The sequence below is a fragment of the Zootoca vivipara genome, chromosome 15 (genome assembly GCF_965207765.1).
Source record: "Zootoca vivipara chromosome 15, rZooViv2.hap1.1, whole genome shotgun sequence".
Taxonomy (NCBI): Eukaryota; Metazoa; Chordata; class Lepidosauria; order Squamata; family Lacertidae; genus Zootoca; species Zootoca vivipara.
In genome coordinates, this window is record NC_142598.1 from 12739528 (window position 1) to 12757875 (window position 18348).

General features: G+C 44.1%; 1 protein-coding gene across 4 annotated transcripts in view; it reads left to right on the forward strand.

Moving 5' to 3' along the window:
- The window catches only part of CHD1L (chromodomain helicase DNA binding protein 1 like), a 34698-nt gene that overhangs the window by 15331 nt on the left and 1019 nt on the right, over positions 1-18348 (forward strand). For all 4 annotated transcript variants that reach the window (XM_088658291.1, XM_035141122.3, XM_035141123.3 and 1 more), the window contains 13 exons: positions 515-611; positions 1167-1240; positions 4127-4237; positions 5643-5757; positions 6276-6429; positions 7551-7725; positions 10170-10315; positions 10978-11141; positions 12919-13127; positions 15323-15421; positions 16877-16947; positions 17158-17272; positions 18119-18227. In XM_088658291.1, the coding sequence (XP_088514417.1) occupies positions 515-611; positions 1167-1240; positions 4127-4237; positions 5643-5757; positions 6276-6429; positions 7551-7725; positions 10170-10315; positions 10978-11141; positions 12919-13127; positions 15323-15421; positions 16877-16947; positions 17158-17272; positions 18119-18227 (1639 nt within the window). The remainder of the gene's footprint in view (positions 1-514; positions 612-1166; positions 1241-4126; positions 4238-5642; positions 5758-6275; positions 6430-7550; positions 7726-10169; positions 10316-10977; positions 11142-12918; positions 13128-15322; positions 15422-16876; positions 16948-17157; positions 17273-18118; positions 18228-18348) is intronic.

The window sequence follows — 18348 nt, forward strand, 5'->3', positions numbered from 1 at the left end:
GCTCGGTCCCAGCTCCTGCCCACCTAGCAGTTCGAAAGCACATCAAAGTGCAAGTAGATAAATAGGAACCGCTACAGCGGGCAGGTAAACGGCGTTTCCGTGCGCTGCTCTGGTTCGCCAGAAGCAGCTTTGTCATGCTGGCCACATGACCCGGAAGCTGTCTGCGGACAAACACCGGCTCCCTCGGCCTATAGAGCGAGATGAGCGCCGCAACCCCAGAGTCGGACACGACTAGACCTGATGGTCAGGGGTCCCTTTACCTTTACCTATTGGGTTGTAGGGAATTGAGATGCTTCTGTGTGCCAAGATTATGCTCTTCTGACGGTCCTGCTGCAAAGCATTTGATCAGGAAAAGACTTTCGTTTTCCTCTGAAAGTATATTTAAGAGTGTTTGGGCAGAGCAGGACGATTATTTGCTCTGCCTTGGAGTACATACCCAGAGGCAATCCTTTTGTGGTTAGTTGTCTGCAGTGTTAACAGAGAAGCTTCTTGCTAAAATTTCTTTCCATTTCAGGTGTTGAACCAGAACCCTTTATCATTGGGGATCATCTCATTGAAGCCAGTGGGAAGCTGAGCTTGTTGGATAAGCTTCTGTCTTTCTTATACCTAGGGTATGTGTTTCACTACTGAACTATATTACTTTCCATAAATCAGCAGAGTAAAGGACCACCTTTACCTGCACGACTCCTCTCAGGTGTTGTCATCTACCTTAGAGCACCTCGTCACAAGCCTGCCTATAAAGTCATTTCAGTTGGCAGGCATGAGAGACAGGGGCCTTTTGGTGGTGGCCTCCAGAATTGTGGAATTCCCTCGCCTAGGACAGGCCTCAGTGTTGCAAATCTTCAAGCGGGTTTTTAAAACCTCCTTTAAAACAAATTACAGTGTTTGGATTTTTAAAACCTCCTTTAAAACAAATTACAGTGTTTGGTTTTTGTGTGTCTCGAGTGCGGCCTTCTGGTGTCACCTCTGCAATTGCAAATTGAGCAATGAGGTTGGACTCTTCCTTCATTTCCACAAGGGCAACCCCACCCCTCTATCTGTTAACTTATTCTCAAATCAGAGCACATTGGGTTGCAGTCTAAATCTTCCTTAGCTGAGGCGAGCTTATTTACGCTACACAGAAAGCTGAGCTGAAGTCAGAGCCTTCCCTTCCTTTCTCATTCCAGTGGTCATCGTGTTTTGCTGTTTTCCCAAATGACACAGATGCTGGATATCCTGCAAGACTATATGGATTTCAGAGGTAAATGCCCCTGTTTCTTGATGTGTCTGATCCTGATTCTGGGTACAGAGAATGGCCCCAAAGAAACAGTCTCAACTAGTGCTCTGTGAATACACTCCAAGGCTTAATTTTGAACCTGGGTCTCGGCCCAGAATCAGTCTCAGTGCCTTGAGTAGCAAATGAGTCAGAACATGCTTCCTCCCTGTCTCAGCATTTTCCATAGGAGGTTGTGAGGTCAATGCGTCTGACCAGGCTGCTATCTCTTGGGGAGGAGGGGTTGATCTTGATAGGCATCTGTACCCCTCCCTTGGCTTCTAACAGCCCCCCACTGGTTTAGGAGTAGATCTGCCATCTGCAGTAAAATACGTTCCATAATTCAGCCATTTTATATACAAAGTTTGTTGCTCTTGTTGTTTAGTCGTTTAGTCGTGTCCAACTCTTCGTGACCCCATAGTCCAGAGCACACCAGGCACTCCTGTCTTCCACTGCCTCCCGCAGCTTGGCCGTAGCTTCGAGAACACTGTCCAACCATCTCGTCCTCTGTCATCCCCTTCTCCTTGTGCCCTCAATCTTTCCCAACATCAGGAGTTACTTGCCAAATCTGCCCAGGAACACAGATAGGAGAGTTACCAAGATGCCTGCAGGTGCATTGTGGGGAATGAGTCGTCTCTGCTAACTCATGGAGAATTGACCCATTAACTGCGTTCCTTAACAGAGGTGACACCAAAAGGAGTCCTCTCTTTTGGGTTTGCCCAAGTGTGAGCGCACCACTCCTCTTTGGGTTTTTCCTGGAAAGTTTGCTTGAATTGTCTCCTGTCTTGTTCCGTCTGATGTATTTTTTCCCAGGGTGAGAGAAGTGCGATGTGTTGAGGGTTGATTGTGGGACAAAAGCTCTTGCCCCCTCTTACTTCGCCTGCTGTATTTCAGGATCAGCTGGTCTACTAATGGTGTTATTAAACTGAGAACGGAACATCTACCACCCACTGTTTGATGGTGGGCGAGAGGCCAACTTTGTGTGTACAACCAAGACCCGGGCAGGGAAACTGTGCTAACTCAGCTGTGTCCAGCCAGGTGCTCAATGCATCACTATTCTAGGTTAAAGGGGTGCTGGGGGAAGGTCACTACCACCCATTTTTTTAAAAAAAAAAAACCCTCTCTCTTGCCAAGAGACTGTCCAAGTTCCAGGGCAGGGATGTCCAACAGGTTGATCGTGATCTACTGGTCGATCCCTCCGAGGTTGTGGTCGATCGTGGTCGATCGCTAGCCCCCTTCCAGCTCTGCCCCCTCGCCCCACCCCGCCCTCCATGGTTAGAGAACGGAAGATGGAGTTTACAAATCGAGGCTGTTTTCCCCCCCAATGATCTTTAGGTGTGTTGCTGTTTCTCTTTGACCCCAAAATAACGTTAAAATGTTGTGTCCCCCTCCCAAAGCCAAGCAACCTATGCCTCCTGAACCCCCTAAAAACGTGGCTTTCCCCCCTCCATAGAAAAGCTCAACAACTTTGACCTGAACCCCTAAAAAACGGGGGTAGATCACTTTCAGTTTTTAATTCTGTGAGTAGATCGCAGTCTCTTGGAAGTTGGCCACCCCTGTTCTAGGGCAGTGTTTCTCAACCAGTGTGCCTCCAGATGTTTTGGGACTACAACTCCCATCATTCCTGACCACTGGTCTTGCTAGCTAGGGATGATGGGAGTTGTAGTCCCAAAACATCTGGAGGCACACTGGTTGAGAAACACTGTTCTAGGGTGTTGGGCCAATAAACTAAGTAGGGATGTTGTTAGTGTACCACCCCCTGCTAACCTCTCTAACTGAGCTGGCAGAAGCAGTCTCAGATTCTGTTTAATGGGAAGTTTTGGGAAGTTTATAATGACTGATGTTTAATGTATTTTTAATCTTTTGTTGGAAGCCGCCCAGAGTGGCTGGGGAAACCCAGCCAGATGGGCGGGGTATAAATAATAACTTAATATCCTTATTTTTATTTATTATCATCATCATCATCATCTATATTAAGCCTCTGGAAGTGGTCATTAGGGGATCAGGGGCAGGGTGCCATCAATATGCGATTTCTTCATAATACAGTGGTGCCTCACTAGACGAATTTAATTCGTTCCACGGGTCTTTTCTTATAAAAAAAAATTCGTCTAGCGAATCCCATAGGAATGCATTGAATTTTTTTTTGCCCATAGGAACGCATTAATTGAATTTCAATGCATTCCTATGGGAAACCGCGATTTGCTAGACGAATTTTTCGTAAAACGAATTCATCTAGCGAGGCAACCTCCGCTAGAAAAAACCTTTTGTTAAGCGGAATTTTCGTTAAGCAGGGCATTCGTTAAGTGAGGCACCACTGTATCTGGGTTGGGAGAAGCCGTGCAGACCTGGCCCAGTGCCTTGGGTACTGTGCTGGGACGGATGAGGGAAAATAAGCTGAGCTTGAATCCTAGCGAAAGGGAAGTGTTGTAGGCAAGTGGTATTTCTTGGGTCCAAGAAATAGGCCAATTGCCTGCCCTGGGTGGAGTTGCATCCCTCTTGGAGGAGCAGGTATGCAGTCTGGGGATGATTCTGGATCCAACTTTGTCACCCTTACCAAACTACAGTCCCCAGCGTTCTTTGGGGGGAGCCTGTTTAAAGTGGTATGGTACCACTTAAAATGTGTAACGCAGGTGGGGCCTAAGATGTGTCCGTGTAACTTGAAAAACTAGTACAATAGGGCAAAGGGAAATGGCTTAATTAGAAAGGAATAGGAAGGGGAGAGTAAAAGGGGAGAGCAAAGAGAAGACTGCGGAGAAAGAAAATTGAGATGTGGATTGGGTGACAGTGTAGGATAAAGCTCCTAAAAGGCCACAAGCGCAGAGGCTTTTTGAATGGCTGTGATTAATCCATTTAATTTTTCTTCTAACCGAAAAGGCTACAGCTACGAGCGCCTGGATGGATCTGTCCGAGGTGAAGAGAGGCACCTTGCCATCAAGAATTTTGGCCAGCAGCCCATTTTTGTCTTCCTCCTGAGCACGAGGGCAGGTAAGGCAAATGTTACAAAAGGGCAGGATTGCTGAGGTTTCCTTTGCTGCCTCCCCAGACGGCGAATAGAGATGCACACAAAAACGCCTTGAACTGAGTGCAACTTGACTTACCCAAATAGCCTGGGGGTCAAGCAGAAATTTTTATGTAAATTGAAGTCGCAGTTGTACTGGTGCTGCTGTGCTAGACTTTAGCATTACGCCTGTTCTCAGAGCCGGTCTTCAAAGCATCTGTTGTTTCCTTCCTACTTGCCTACTTCCAGCACCCGAATTGAGGCGTGCGCCCAAACGTAGGGTGAGAGGGCGGCGTTTTGGGGTGCCTAAGTTATTATGCTGGCCCCGAAGCAGACGGGCGCCATTGCCGGATTCTGCTAGTGACTAGGAGGTCATGTTTTCTGCTCTCTCTGCACTGTAAATAGTACGCACAATAAAACCCTTAAAGGCAAAGCGGACTGGAGCGTCTTTACTCGAGAGTAGCCGCAACAATCCCCTGACACTACTCAAACGATTTCATTTTTATTGTTTTTTTAGCGCAGTCTTTAGCTCTTAAATTAAGTATTGCAGCTTAGCAAAGACCAGCGAGGTGAAATACAGTAAAATTCAATTTTACCCTGTTTCTCTCAGTATGGTATAGTGGACCAGAGAAATTCAGATTCAAGTCCCAGCCCAACTGAGAAGCTCGCTGGGTCATTCTGGGTGTTCACTCTGGTTAATCTACCTCACAGGTTTTGAGAAGTTGAACAAAAACTGAGGTGTAAGCTGCGCATGAGAGGAACACATCCATGACTCCAAAGATGGCTCAGCTACATTTATATGCAGTATGGATGAGAGGGTCCATTGGATCAGAGGGCTTTTAAAATCGTGTTTTAATGTAATTCTATGTAACAATATGCTTATTTAAAAAAAAAATACTTTCTCTTTGGGATGACATGGTTTATTCATCTAAATCAGTGTTTCCCAGACTTGGGTCTCTAGCTGTTGTTGGACTACAACTCCCATCACCCCTGACCACTGCTCCTGCTAGCTAGGGATGATGGGAGTTGTAGTCCAAAACCAGCTGGAGACCCAAGCTTAAATGCAGATATGCTTAATATCATTGCTTTTTTCTAAAAGAAATGTTTAGAGGGTACTCTCATTTTCCTACTTATATTGAAATACTGCCCCTCAATGAGGCCAAACTTAGATTCACAAAATGTTTAGGGGTATGCGTACCCCCCGAAAAAAGCACTGCTTAATAGACTGTTTTTTATCAAAATACTGTTCCATGCAGTCAGTCAAATTAACTAGCAGTTTCTCTCTCTAGTCACCATTTGCTTTGGGGGCTGTAAAAAGGGGGAACGCGTATTTCATTTGCAATGCTACTTCCATTACGAAAACTTCAATGCCACCCTCCTTTATTTCCCAAGGTGGAGTTGGCATGAATCTTACAGCAGCAGACACAGTTGTTTTTGTTGACAGTGACTTTAACCCTCAAAATGACCTACAAGCAGCAGCAAGAGCCCACAGAATCGGCCAGAACAAGTGAGGACAAATCTTTTGTGTGCTTTGCTTCTGCTCTCCCTAAGGATATGTTCCACCCATCCTGCTGCGTTGCATTGATGCAACCCTTCCCAGTACAACTGCATCCAAGTCCCTGACCATACCAAAAAAAAAAAAAAACCTACAAAGACTCCTCCAGATCTATGATTCTACAGCAGGCATCCCCAAACTTCGGCCCTCCAGATGTTTTGGACTACCATTCCCATCTTCCCCGACCACTGGTCCTGTTAGCTAGGGATCATGGGAGTTGTAGGCCAAAACAGCTGGAGGGCTGCAGTTTGAGGGCGCCTGTTCTGCAGGTTGCTACCCCAGCACGAAAGGCGTCAGCTCACATACACACCCTTCCTCCTGGAAAACTTTGTGAATGATTTGTGAACGATAGCTGTTCCTGAAATTTCTTGTTGTGTTTTTTTTTTTTGTTCTCCTTAATTATTGCATAGGTTGTGATCTAATGCAAACCATCATCTTTAAATTCTTTCCCCACCCCGATGTTCTGCAAGGCCTGTAAAAATTATTCGTTTGATTGGGAGAGACACTGTCGAAGAAATAATCTACCAGCGAGCGGCATCAAAACTCCAGCTAACCAGCACCATTATCGAAGGGGGCCAGTTTGCGCTCGGAGAGCAGAAATCGCAGGCGGAAGCAGATATTCAGGTAAAGGAGAGGCCAAATGTGGCTGGCTCTGGATAGCAGTCTAAACTGCTGTGCAAAGCCAGCCCCACTTTTATTAAAAAGTTGTGGAATGCAGCAAAGAGATTTAGCACTGTTTGTGTTGGATCGGGGAATCCAGGAAAATTTAAGGCTGGAGAGGAAAGCTGTGGTTTTGTGCTGCTGTTGTTTTTTTAAATTTATGGAAAGGCTCAAACCATGTTGTATCATTAGCACCTTACTGAAATCATAAGCTTTCATTTGTGAGGCGAATGCAGGTTGGAATTCGGTTTTTCTGTGAAATTCTGAAGTTCAGCCCAAACGCCAAGAAAACTAGAATCTATAGGAAGTAAATTCCCAGGAAATTCTCCCCTCCCTTATCCTCACTTTATTTTCACTTCCAGACCAACAGAGCCTTATGACACAATAAAACACAGTTGTTTTACAGTACAGTGGTACCTCGGTTTATGAACACAATTGGTTCCGGAAGTCTGTTCATAAACTGAAGCGTTCATAAACTGAAGCGAACTTTCCCATTGAAAGTAATGGAAAGTGGATTAATCCATTCCAGACGGGTCCGCGGGGTACTTAAACTGAAATGTTCATAAACTGAAGCATGGGTGTAATTGGTTCCGGAAGTCTGTTCATAAACTGAAGCGTTCATAAACTGAAGTGAACTTTCCCATTGAAAGTAATGGAAAATGAATTAATCCGTTCCAGATGGGTCCGCGGCGTTCATAAACCAAAAATTCATAAACCGAGGTGTTCATAAACCGAGGTTTCACTGTATTAAAAATGCCTTCCTTTGCTGTTGTAGGATTTGATCTTTAAACTCAAAGCAAAACAGCAAGGCAAAGGTGATGCAATCTTCAGCTTTATGTCTGAACGTGCAGCTGCTTTCATGATGATTGCTTTATCACTATGAAAAAGGCTTCTGTTTTGTTGGCTCTCTAAGCAGGTCATACAGAAGTACAATGGGAACTTGATCAATAGGATCTTCTTCACGCATGTCCAAGTTCCTATTTCTTCCTAATATACCCATAGGAGCAGCACTCCGGAAGCATTAGAGAAGGTGATAGTGAAGCCTTTTAGCTTTAGCCTCCATTTTTCTTTTCATTTTTTGAAAGCTGAGCGAAGTCCTGAAATTTGGCTTGGACAAACTGTTGTCGTTGGATGGAAGCACCATCTGTGATGTGGACCTGGGAAGTATCCTTGGGGAGACAAGAGAAGGATTATGGCAGATGGAAACTGTGCTGTCTACCGCGGAGGGACATGTAGAAAAGGAAGAGCAAAATGCAGAAAGTATGTTGATGACTCCAACACAAATAGGTTTGGGATTTTTTTTTCAGAATTGGCCTCAGTTTGAAAACTGACCTTTGTTTCTAAACCCTAGCCCTACTCTTTCACCCTTCTCATTTTTTCCAAACAGCTAACCATTGGCCTCTGCTTAAGAAAGATAGTTCTGTCTGCTCCTCACTGCTTTCATGGTGACCTTTCCTTTCCAAAACTCCAGACTCTACTTAAACCTACATCCCCTTAGAACCTTGTTTCCGTTCAGAAGTTGGTTTGGAAGCAGAGCTATATAGTAAACTAGTGTCATTCAGCCCATTAAATAAACGGGCGCTAGAACATTCGGCCTGTTTCGGTGGCGCGTGGGGGGGCCAATTGGCCCCTCCCACGGCCGCCGCTTCGTCCGGGCGCTCCGCTGTGGGCAGCGGGCGCCCAGGAGAAGACCGCGATTCGGCCTCTTTCTGCGGCGACGCGGGGGGGGGCGGCTGGCCCCTCCCACGGCCACTGCTTCGTCAGGGCGCTCCGCTGAGCCCAGCTAGGCAGCGGGCGCCCAGGAGAAGGCCGCAATTCTTCTGAGGACCGCGAGGGAAACGGTAGGCGGGGGGGCGCGCGTGTGTGTCCAGTCTCTGCATCCAATCCCTGTGTCCGTGGGGCACATGCGCAGTAGTGCAGACACAGGGAGTGGACGCAGACACTCTTGCACATTATTATATAGGATTAAGTGTGGGTTGTTCTGCCTTGGCTTTGAGACAATTAATGGAGGATAGAGCTGCGAAGATCTAGCTGAATGGGGCTTTCAAATCCAAAGGCAGTAGACCTCTGATGCAGGTGGGGTGGGGGAACTACAAGAGAGGGCTGTTACCTCCATGCCTTGCTTCTGAGTTTCCTTGGAGGCATCTGTCTGGCCCAGGCATCCCCAAACTTCAGCCCTCCAGATGTTTTGGACTACAGTTCCCATCTTCCCCGACCACTGATCCTGTTAGCTAGGGATCATGAGAGTTGTAGGCCAAAACATCTGGAGGGCCGCAGTTTGGGGAATGCCTGGTCTGGCCATTCTTGGAAATGGGATGCTCGGTTAGAAAAGCAATTGCTCTGATCCAAGAAAGCTGGCCTTGCATCAATATTCATCATTTTGAAGTTTGTTCCTCTGAAGTTGTGTTTCATCCAATAGCCAAGGTGTTTTTACAGGAGACTGGCGGTGATGGGAGCAGCCATATTTGCTGCTAATGGATCAGCCCATTCACATATAAAATAGGGTTTGTGAGTCTACTTTTTGCAGAAAAAGCTGTGCATGGGTGTGAAAGTGGTACAATGGAGCTCTGTAGGTTGAAGCTCTTTTATATCCCAGCTGTGTCTGAAGCGATGAGGTGAAAGGCAAGTTCAGCTTTACTCACCTTTTGTGGTGGTGCTGGGATATGGCCTATGCCTTTAACATCCACATGCAAACTAGGCAGATGTGAGAATAAGCAAACATAGTTAATCTGAAAAATAAGGTTTGGAGGAGATACTGGGTATTGGAGTCCTATTCTTCATTTGCTTAATTAGAATTTCTTTTTTAAAATTTTGGATTTATTAATTGGTCAAATAGAAGATACCCTGTTTTTTTATCAGACCTTTGTGTGATAGGGAAGGAAGTTGATGAAACATCAGCTAAAATACCCCCACTGCAGGAAACAATCACTGTAGACTGAACTCGTTGACCTTTACGTCCAGAATTCCGTAGTCGTTTCCTATCTGGGTGGAACTGTGGAACATAAGGGCAGTTACTTTGTAATTTGATTTTGTCCTTTGTCCAAAACCGTTCACGTAAGTTCCTCTAATGCAATTATTTTATAAATCATAGAATCATAGAGTTGGAAGAGCCCACAAGGGCCATCCAGTCCAACCCCCTGCCAGGCAGGAAACACCATCAAAGCACTCCTGACAGATGGCTGTCAAGCCTCCGCTTAAAGACCTCCAAAGAAGGAGACTCCACCACACTCCTTGGCAGCAAATTCCACTGTCGAACAATTCTTACTGTCAGGAAGTTCTTCCTAATGTTTAGGTGGAATCTTGTTTCTTGTAGCTTGAATCCATTGCTCCGTGTCCGCTTCTCTGGAGCAGCAGAAAACAACCTTTCTCCCTCCTCTATATGACATCATTTTTTATATTTGAACATGGCTATTACATCACCCCTTAACCTTCTCTTCTCCAGGCTAAACGTACGCAGCTCCCTAAGCCGTTCCTCATAAGGCATCGTTTCCAGGCCTAATTGGTCAGTCATGTTGATGCTAATCTGTTAAGGGCATAGGTGGGAATTATATAGCCAGGTTGTCTGATAGCAGGTATTGTTGTCAGAGCACACTAAACAAAGGAGGCAACTTTTTAAAAAGAGCATTGCAATGCTCAACCTTACCTTAAATCAAAAAATCCGCTGTGGTGTTGGTGGCTCATTTTGAGATGCTTGTTGTTTTAAGGCCACATGTACCTATATGAAGGCAAAGACTACTCAAAGGAACCTAGCCATGAAGACCAGAAGGCCTTCGATCTTCTGCTGGGTCTTCAGAAATGTCTTCTTGAAGATGGAGGACAGGAAGGAAGAGCTCTCCGAAATAAAGCAAATGTAAGGACACCGTGAGCTCTTTGGGTGGGTGGCAATCCAGCTTCAGGCATGCTTGGAGGAGAATGATCACAGTGGTACCTCGGTTTAAGTACACAATTGGTTCCGGAAGTTTGTACTTAACCTGAAGTGTACTTAACTTGAAGCGAACTTTCCCATTGAAAGTAATGGAAAGTGGATTAATCTGTTCCAGACAGGTCCGTGGAATACTCAACCTGAAGCGTACTTAACCCGAGGTATGAGTGTAATTGGTTCCAGAAGTCCGTACTTAACCTGAAGCATACTTAACCTGAAGCGAACTTTTCCCATTGAAAGTAATGGAAAGTGGATTAATCCGTTCCAGATGGGTCCGTGGAGTACTTAAACTGAAGCGTACTTAACCTGAAGCAAACTTTCCCATTGAAAGTAATGGAAAGTGGATGCATCCGTTCCAGACAGGTCCGCGGAGTACTTAAACTGAAAATACTCAAACCGAAGCGTACTTAAACCGAGGTATGACTGTATCTGAATTCATATATCAATCTGGCTTGAGGACCAATCAGGGCACTGAAACCGGCTTGGTCACGCTGCTTGAGTGTCCCTGGAAAGCTGACTAAAGGAGGACATGAAAGTAGCTTGAGATGGAAAACGCTCTTGCAGGCCATGAATATATTTCCCTTTTCCAGGTTCTTGTCACGGGCATTCAGCCAGGACCCAGCAAGAAGCGGCGTAAATTGAGCCCAGAAGAACTGGAGGCTCGGCAGAGGAAGCTGCAGGAGGCAGCAGCCAAGAGGGCCAGGCTCAGGGAAGAGAAGAAGCAGAAGAAGGCAGAAGCGGAGCACCAGAAGAAGTAAGGTTGCCTCTGTTGGCAGCGATCTCACAGCAGCACCAACAGTCGGGGTGCTCCACAGTTCTACTTGCTACTGCAATTTTATTTTTTTATTTAATTCCATGTATAAATTGCTTCGTATAAATCATCTCAAAGCAATTTAACAATTTAGGCACCGAGGTAGGTGTGTGGGTGTGGGTGTGTGGAAATCTCATATAAAAAGCAAATTCAAAACCAGTGCAGATACAGGCTGTGTGTAATGAGGAAGATTTATTTCAGCTGTAAAACATCGTTGATATTTATATTATTTTCGTAAGTGTATCCATAGGCTATGACGTCTTAGGTTGTGAAAAATACAGGAAAAGCATCTGAATGAGTTTCAGCTCTAAAACGGGCTGTTGATCCATTGACTGCTGTGGAGCTGCACAATTTCTCTTTCTTTAACACTCTCCGCCATTTCCCCTTCCGTTTTGTGAAGCCAGAAAATAGTGTTTCTTTCTAACTTTCTTTGCTGTTACTCAGAATGCAGCTTAACTTTGAGACGAGCTGCTTTTGGGGGCCAGAAAAAAGCATATTTGTGTTGAAATTTTTTGTTTGGTCTAGGTTGTTTTCTTTTCAGCACTGTAACATGATGGAAATAAGAATGACGTTCTGAATATTTACTGGAGGCATTCGGCTGTGATATTTCCGGACAAATCTCAAAAACGCTGTTCAAATTTTAAGACTTACTGCTAAAAGCTAGCAAGTTCAACGTTATTTTCAACTTGCGGTACTTGTTGACTCATGAAAATATTTAGCCTTCAGTTGTGTCACTTTGGGCTGCCTTCTCAAACAGCCTGACTCCAAGAAGACTGCCAGTGTGCCCTAGGCCTCATAAGAACATAGTGGCCCATGTAGTCCAGCATCCTGCTCTCACAGTGGCCAACCAGTGGTCCCTCGACTTACAAAGTACTCGACTTACGAAATTTTGAGTTACGAATGAAAAAAAAATGGCCGCACACTTAAGTTTTTTTCAACATCCGAAAGGAAAACCGTTGCGGTTTAGATGGGGTTTTCTCGACTTACGAATTTTAGATGCGGTTTACTCAACTTATGATTTTTTCTGTTTCGAATGCATTCCTATGAGAAACCGCTTTTTTTGACTTACAAACTTTTCGACCTACGAATGTGCATTCGGAACGGATTAAATTCGTAAGTCGAGGGACCACTGTATATGGGAAACCAGTGAGCAGAAGACGAGCACAAGAGCCCTCTCCTCTCCCATGGTTTCCAGCTACTGGTACAGTGGTACCTTGGTTTACGAACTTAATCCGTTCCGGAATTCCTTTCTTAAACCAAAGCGTTCTTAAACCAAGGCGTGCTTTCCCATAGCAGCAGGGGACTCAATTTACAAATGGAACACACTCAACAGGAAGCGGAACATGTTCTGCTTCCAAGGCAAAGTTCACAAACCAAAACACACTGTATTTGGAAGCATTGCTGCCTTCAACTGAGGAGACAGAGCATAGCCATTATGGCTAGAAGCCATTGATAACCCTCTCCTCCATATATCATCCCTGGGCTGTGCCTTGATCAGAAGGCTGGAACTCAGTTGACCATTTATATACAGTATTTTACTTATTTATTATTATTATTATTATTATTATTATTATTATTATTATTATTCTCAGTTGACCATTTATTTGTTTGTTTATTTATTATTGAGGTTGCAATAAACTAGGAGGTGTATTGCTAATACAAAACATGGGAAACCTCTCTTAACAACCTGATGTATGCTTGTTTTTTTTTCCAAATTCAGGATGGCCTGGTGGAAAGCAAATCACTACAGGTCTTGCTGCCTGGATTCAGAAGAGAGCAGCGAAGAGGAGATGGAGAGAGATTTAGAAAGTGGGATGGGTGCGGATTTGGAGTACGCAGACCCTGACCTGAGCTCCATCAAGTATGTTATAGGTGACGTTACCCATCCCTCTGCAGGAGAAGAGGATGCCATCGTTGTGCATTGTGTAGGTAGGTGGAGCAGACTTTGCTAGAAGAGACCTCGTTTTTTATTCACCAATTGGATTGGATTTCTGAGCAGCCATAGCCTCCTCTTAGGCCACATTCACACCGCGCATTTAAAGCACTATGATACCGCTTTAAACAGCCATGGCTTGGAGCTGTAGTTTGTTAAGGGTGCTGAGAGTTGTTAGGAGACCCCCCTATTCCACTCCCAGAGCTACAGTTCCCAGAGTCCCCTGTGAAGAGGGATAAACTGCTATACCACCCTGGGAACTGTAGGTCTCTGGAAGGAATTAAGGCTCCCCTAATAACTCCCTGCACTTCCTATGATTCTTTGAGGGAAGCCATGGCTATGATATCATACTGCTTAAAGGTATGGTGTGACTATGGCCCTAGTGTCCTGTTCTGGTATTGGGTCTCTGCAGATTCTAGGATGCGTGAAAAGTACAGGAGATAGAAATTCAGTCTGATGGGGAATTTCTGGAGTGCTCTTTCCTTTAGCAAGAACACAGCAGGGTGGTGGTAGAAGGAAGGAGTGTTCTTTCTCTCTGCCACGGTCCTCTTGGTTTTGTCATGCGGCAGGGAGTTTTGTCCCCTGCACATTTAATATAGAAATGCAGTGAATTGATAGAGAAGGGACCATACCTCTGCCAGCAACCTGTTTGGTTTCTACAACACAGAAATGCAGATGGCTCTTCCTCTCTTCTGGCAGGTCATTCACTTGCCAGGGTGAAATTCCTAGTCACTTAAAGCAACAAGGCAGGCAGTTTAAAGCAAGGCTGGTATATAGAGAGGTCACTAAACTCAATTGGCTGCACAAAGTATGAAAATAATATACTCGTTTAATCGAATGTCAAATGATGAGTAAAAGTCAAATAGTTAAGGAGAGATCTTGTGTCTGTAAATTTTCTTGTGAATACTGTCTGTTCCCGAATGTCAAGAACTTCGCTCAGTCTTTGAAGACATTGGTGTGGCATTAAGTCTTCCAGCATGAAATATGAGCGGAGCGCTTAATTCAGTCACAGTCATGTACTATATCAAACTTCTCTGCAGCTCTCTGCCGCCTCTTTAAAAACTCTTCTGACCGTTGCTAACAACAATTTAGCCTTGGCCAACAAATTTCTAATCAGTTGACTATTTGCACTCTGTACACAACTATGTAAATCATTTAAGAGAAATACTTGTTAGGATATGAAGCCCTCTGATTCCCAGCCTCGGATTTGCACGTCTTGTTCTGCCACTATAAAATACCTTTTCTTAAAACAAGGTGGTCTATAAGTGAATATGTTTCATTTAGCATCATAAAGCACATCCAGGCTGCCCTGGATTTTCCCCCTCCAAAATACATCTTCGCTGTATTAGTGACCACCAGAAACAGTTCAGGTGGCACAGTCTAAATGGATGAGGAACATTTGGTCCTCCAGGTATGCTGGATCACAGTGCCCGTCATCTCTGACCATTGGCCATGCACCTTTGGGCTGCTGGGAGGTGGATCCAACAACATCTGGAGGGATACTGGTTCTATATCCCTGGTCTAAATGCATAGCACGTGTCTTTAAGCAACGGTTGGTCACTTATGGCCTGAGTATCTGAAGTCAGAGATGCTAAAAATTACATCACAGGAGATATTTTATTGCTGTTGATCAGAACTTGTCTGGGGGAGTGGGATCACTCTTCCACATTTAAGCACCCAATGAAGAGGTTTATAATGCAGCTACAGATCCATAACTCTTTACCGTCACTAAGCCATACAAGATTAATGCATTTACACCTGCCAAGGCAATATTTAAGAGCAGATTAATATCAGAAGGTCTTGCACATGGGTAGGCAAATTAGGCCGGAGGGGGGGCAGATCTGGCCCAACCGCCATCTAAATCCGGCCTGCAGACAGTCCAGGAATCAGCGTGTTTTTACATGAGTAGAATGTGTCCTATTATTTAAAATGCATCTCTGGGTTATTTGTGGGGCATACAAATTTGTTCATTTTTTTTTCTTCAAAATATAGTCTGGCCCCCCACAAGGTCGGAGGGACAGTGGACCGGCCCCCTGCTGAAAAAGTTTGCTGACCCCTGGTCTTGCACTTGCCTTAGAAGGCCAGATTTTAATGGATCTCCTACGAACCACTGGAAGCTGATCTATAAGAATTGCTGTCTCATGGACCTTTTCCCTCCCTTTAAAATAGTATTTCTAACTCTTTGCTTCAGATGACTCAGGCCGTTGGGGAAGAGGAGGCCTGTTCACAGCTCTGGGGAATCGCTCTGACCAGCCAAGGAAAATATATGAGCTGGCAGGAAAGATGAAAGGTAAGCAAGAGATAGGTAAAAGCTTCTGTAGTTTTAGGGGATTCCTCCTTTTTAAACTGTTGTTTTTAATCAAATGATCTCATTTATAGTGTAAGCATTTAAGACTCCTCATTTGAAAAGTCTGTATTCTGATTTTCTCTGCCTTAGATTACCCTGTTTGGAATGAACAGGAAATTCTTCCTTTCACTTTCTTGTTTGTTATTGTCTGCGAGGAAAGAGCTACCATCCCTTCTAGGGCAGAGTAAAGCTGTAAGAGAAGCCTGTGCTAAGATCAATTGGATGACAGTTGCTTCATGTGTTCACTTCCACTCTCTTACTTGCCTGGTGTAGGTAAACTTACAAGCGAATACTTGTCTGTTATGCTACATAGACAGGGCCTTCTTAGTGGCTGCTTCCAGACTTTGGTATTCCCTCCCTAGAGTAGTTAGACTGGTTCCCTCCTTGTTGACCTTCTGCCAGCAGGTGAGAATACCTTCTTGTTCCAACAGGAATTTGGGAGCTGACTACTCCCAAAATAGTCAGTTTATTGATGAGGCTGTGCCTTGCTGTTTTTGCTATGATTGTATGTTTTTCATAGATCATATATTCTATTAATGTTTAATGTATATTAATGCTTGTTTTTTTAAAATGATTGTGGGGTTTTTCCATGTTTTAGCTGTTCTTATTTTATCTGTAAGCTGCCTTATGTCCCTATCAGGGAAAAGGCAGGGAATGAATGAATGAATAGATAAATAAATGTCCCTGAATCAGCTAAGAGTATAAGCTGGATTCTTCGCTCAGATCTCATTTTAGCCATAAACTCACCATGTGGCCTTAAACAAATCTTTCTCTTTTTCTCATACTTTGCTCCCCAGTTGCAAATTTGGAATAATAATACTGGCCTACTTTACAAGATTAAAGAATACTGAGAAAATGTGGGTGAAATGCTACATAAAACCAAGATGAGATACCTGTTAATCCCATTATTCATATCCCCACATCCCTGCAGTGTGACATTTCGGCACACCTGTAAACAGTTGGTAACCTGTAATCCAATGAATGCTGGCATCGAAAGCATTGCCAGCTGACTGGTGGAACACACAACTGTTGCAGTCATAATTTAGAAATTTCCTTCTCTATCGCTTGGTCCTGGCAACTTGATGGAAACAATCTGGATTAAGCTACACAGAAGACAGGAAAGCCCAGTTAAGGAGCTAGAAAATATCATACTCTGCTAATTAATTAATTAATAGGATTAATAGGAATAATTAATTAATAGGAAAGCTATTTTATTTCTTTTGTCTTCTGTTTTGTCTACTCTGTTCACCATCTGAGAAAAATCAGCATTATGCTAAGTGCATGAAAGAGAGAGCAAGACAGCCCATCTGAGTTTCAGAAATTCACATTGAGTGCATTTTTCCTCAGTGTTCCACAGAATTCAGTGTTTTTCCCCACTGTTCTTAATTATTTTTGTAGACTTGACATTGGGAGGAACGCTTTTATTCCCCATCGATGATAAGGAATCTAGAAACAAAGGACATGACTTGGTAAATATACAAACAGATGGCTTGCATTTCTTTCGTTTTAGTATTTCCAAATTTTGTTCCCAACATAAAAGCTAGAATATCAGAATTGTTTCATACTTAATCCAGAAGTATTTTTTTTTAAAAAAAGGAGTGGGAGTGTTTCTTGCCTATAAACCATGCAGTTAATTTTCTGTTTATCTAATCAGCACAGCATATATCATTTCTTCCTAGCTGGCCCTTATTGTAGCACAGCACCGAGACCGTTCGAACAACTTGTCTGGAATTAAGCTCCCTGCCTTGGAAAGGGGATTAAAGAAAATTTATCTGGCGGCCAAGGATAGAGATGGTAAGTGTGCCTGTGACAGCAAGAGTGCGAGTTGTTGAGAAGGTTAGTGCCTGAAATCCCGTTTAAACAAGTTGAAAGGGATAGCTGGGACATTCTGATCCTCTAGAATTCCTGCCATTATGGAGTTATTCTCTGGGAGGAGGACTCCATGTCGACAGCAACCCCAACTGTGGTGAGTAATGTCAACCATTTGGAATCGAAAGCTTCCCACGTTTTCTGCAGCACACCTGCACTTTCTGTCCACAGCTTTGAGGAGTCTCAGTTCCCTCACTGCTGATAAAAGCATGGGATTCTCACCATCACCACCACAAGCCAAAACAACTAAACGTTTCTGATAATTTAACCTCTCACTAAAGAGGTTACGGTGTCCTTAACATTCCTAGGCTATTCCCTTTGCATATCTTTCCCCCATGTGACTAGGTGTTCTTGGTACTGTCTTTAATAGGGTTGCTTATGTAATTATGTTTTAATTATTATTTGGATTGTGTATTTTAGTTGCATTTTTTAAAATTCATTCGGTAAGCTGCCTTGGGTCCTGTGCTGAGAGAGAGGTGGGGTATAAATAAAATAAACTGTGCTGTTCTTCACACAGGGTCAAAGGGGGTTAAATAACTCTTTGCCTGGTACAGGTAGGAGAAGGTCATTGGGATTTGTGGCTAATGTTTAGGGCCAGGTTGCATCCCTGGCTTCCATTTACCTATCCTTAACCTTCTTGGTCCCATGACAAGAATTTCATTTGCAATATTAACTACCTAGTTACACAGAGCAGAGAGTTTCTTATACCACCCCTTTGTTTTTCATGTGAGCTGAAACTCAAGACAGCATTTTTTCATTTCTTTTTCTCAGCAAGTGTCCACCTGCCCCGTATTGGATACTCAACCAAAGGTTTTAATTGGTATGGAACAGAGCGTCTCATCCGGAAGTACTTGGCAACAAAAGGCATCCCCACATTTGTGTATCCTTCTGAAGTGCACATCTTGCAGTTCTCAGTCTGCCGTATCTGTAAAAGCCAGAATCTAGAGGTTGGGAATTAATTGCATCTGTTTTACACAGCAAGTTGGGACCTTCCAAATGTT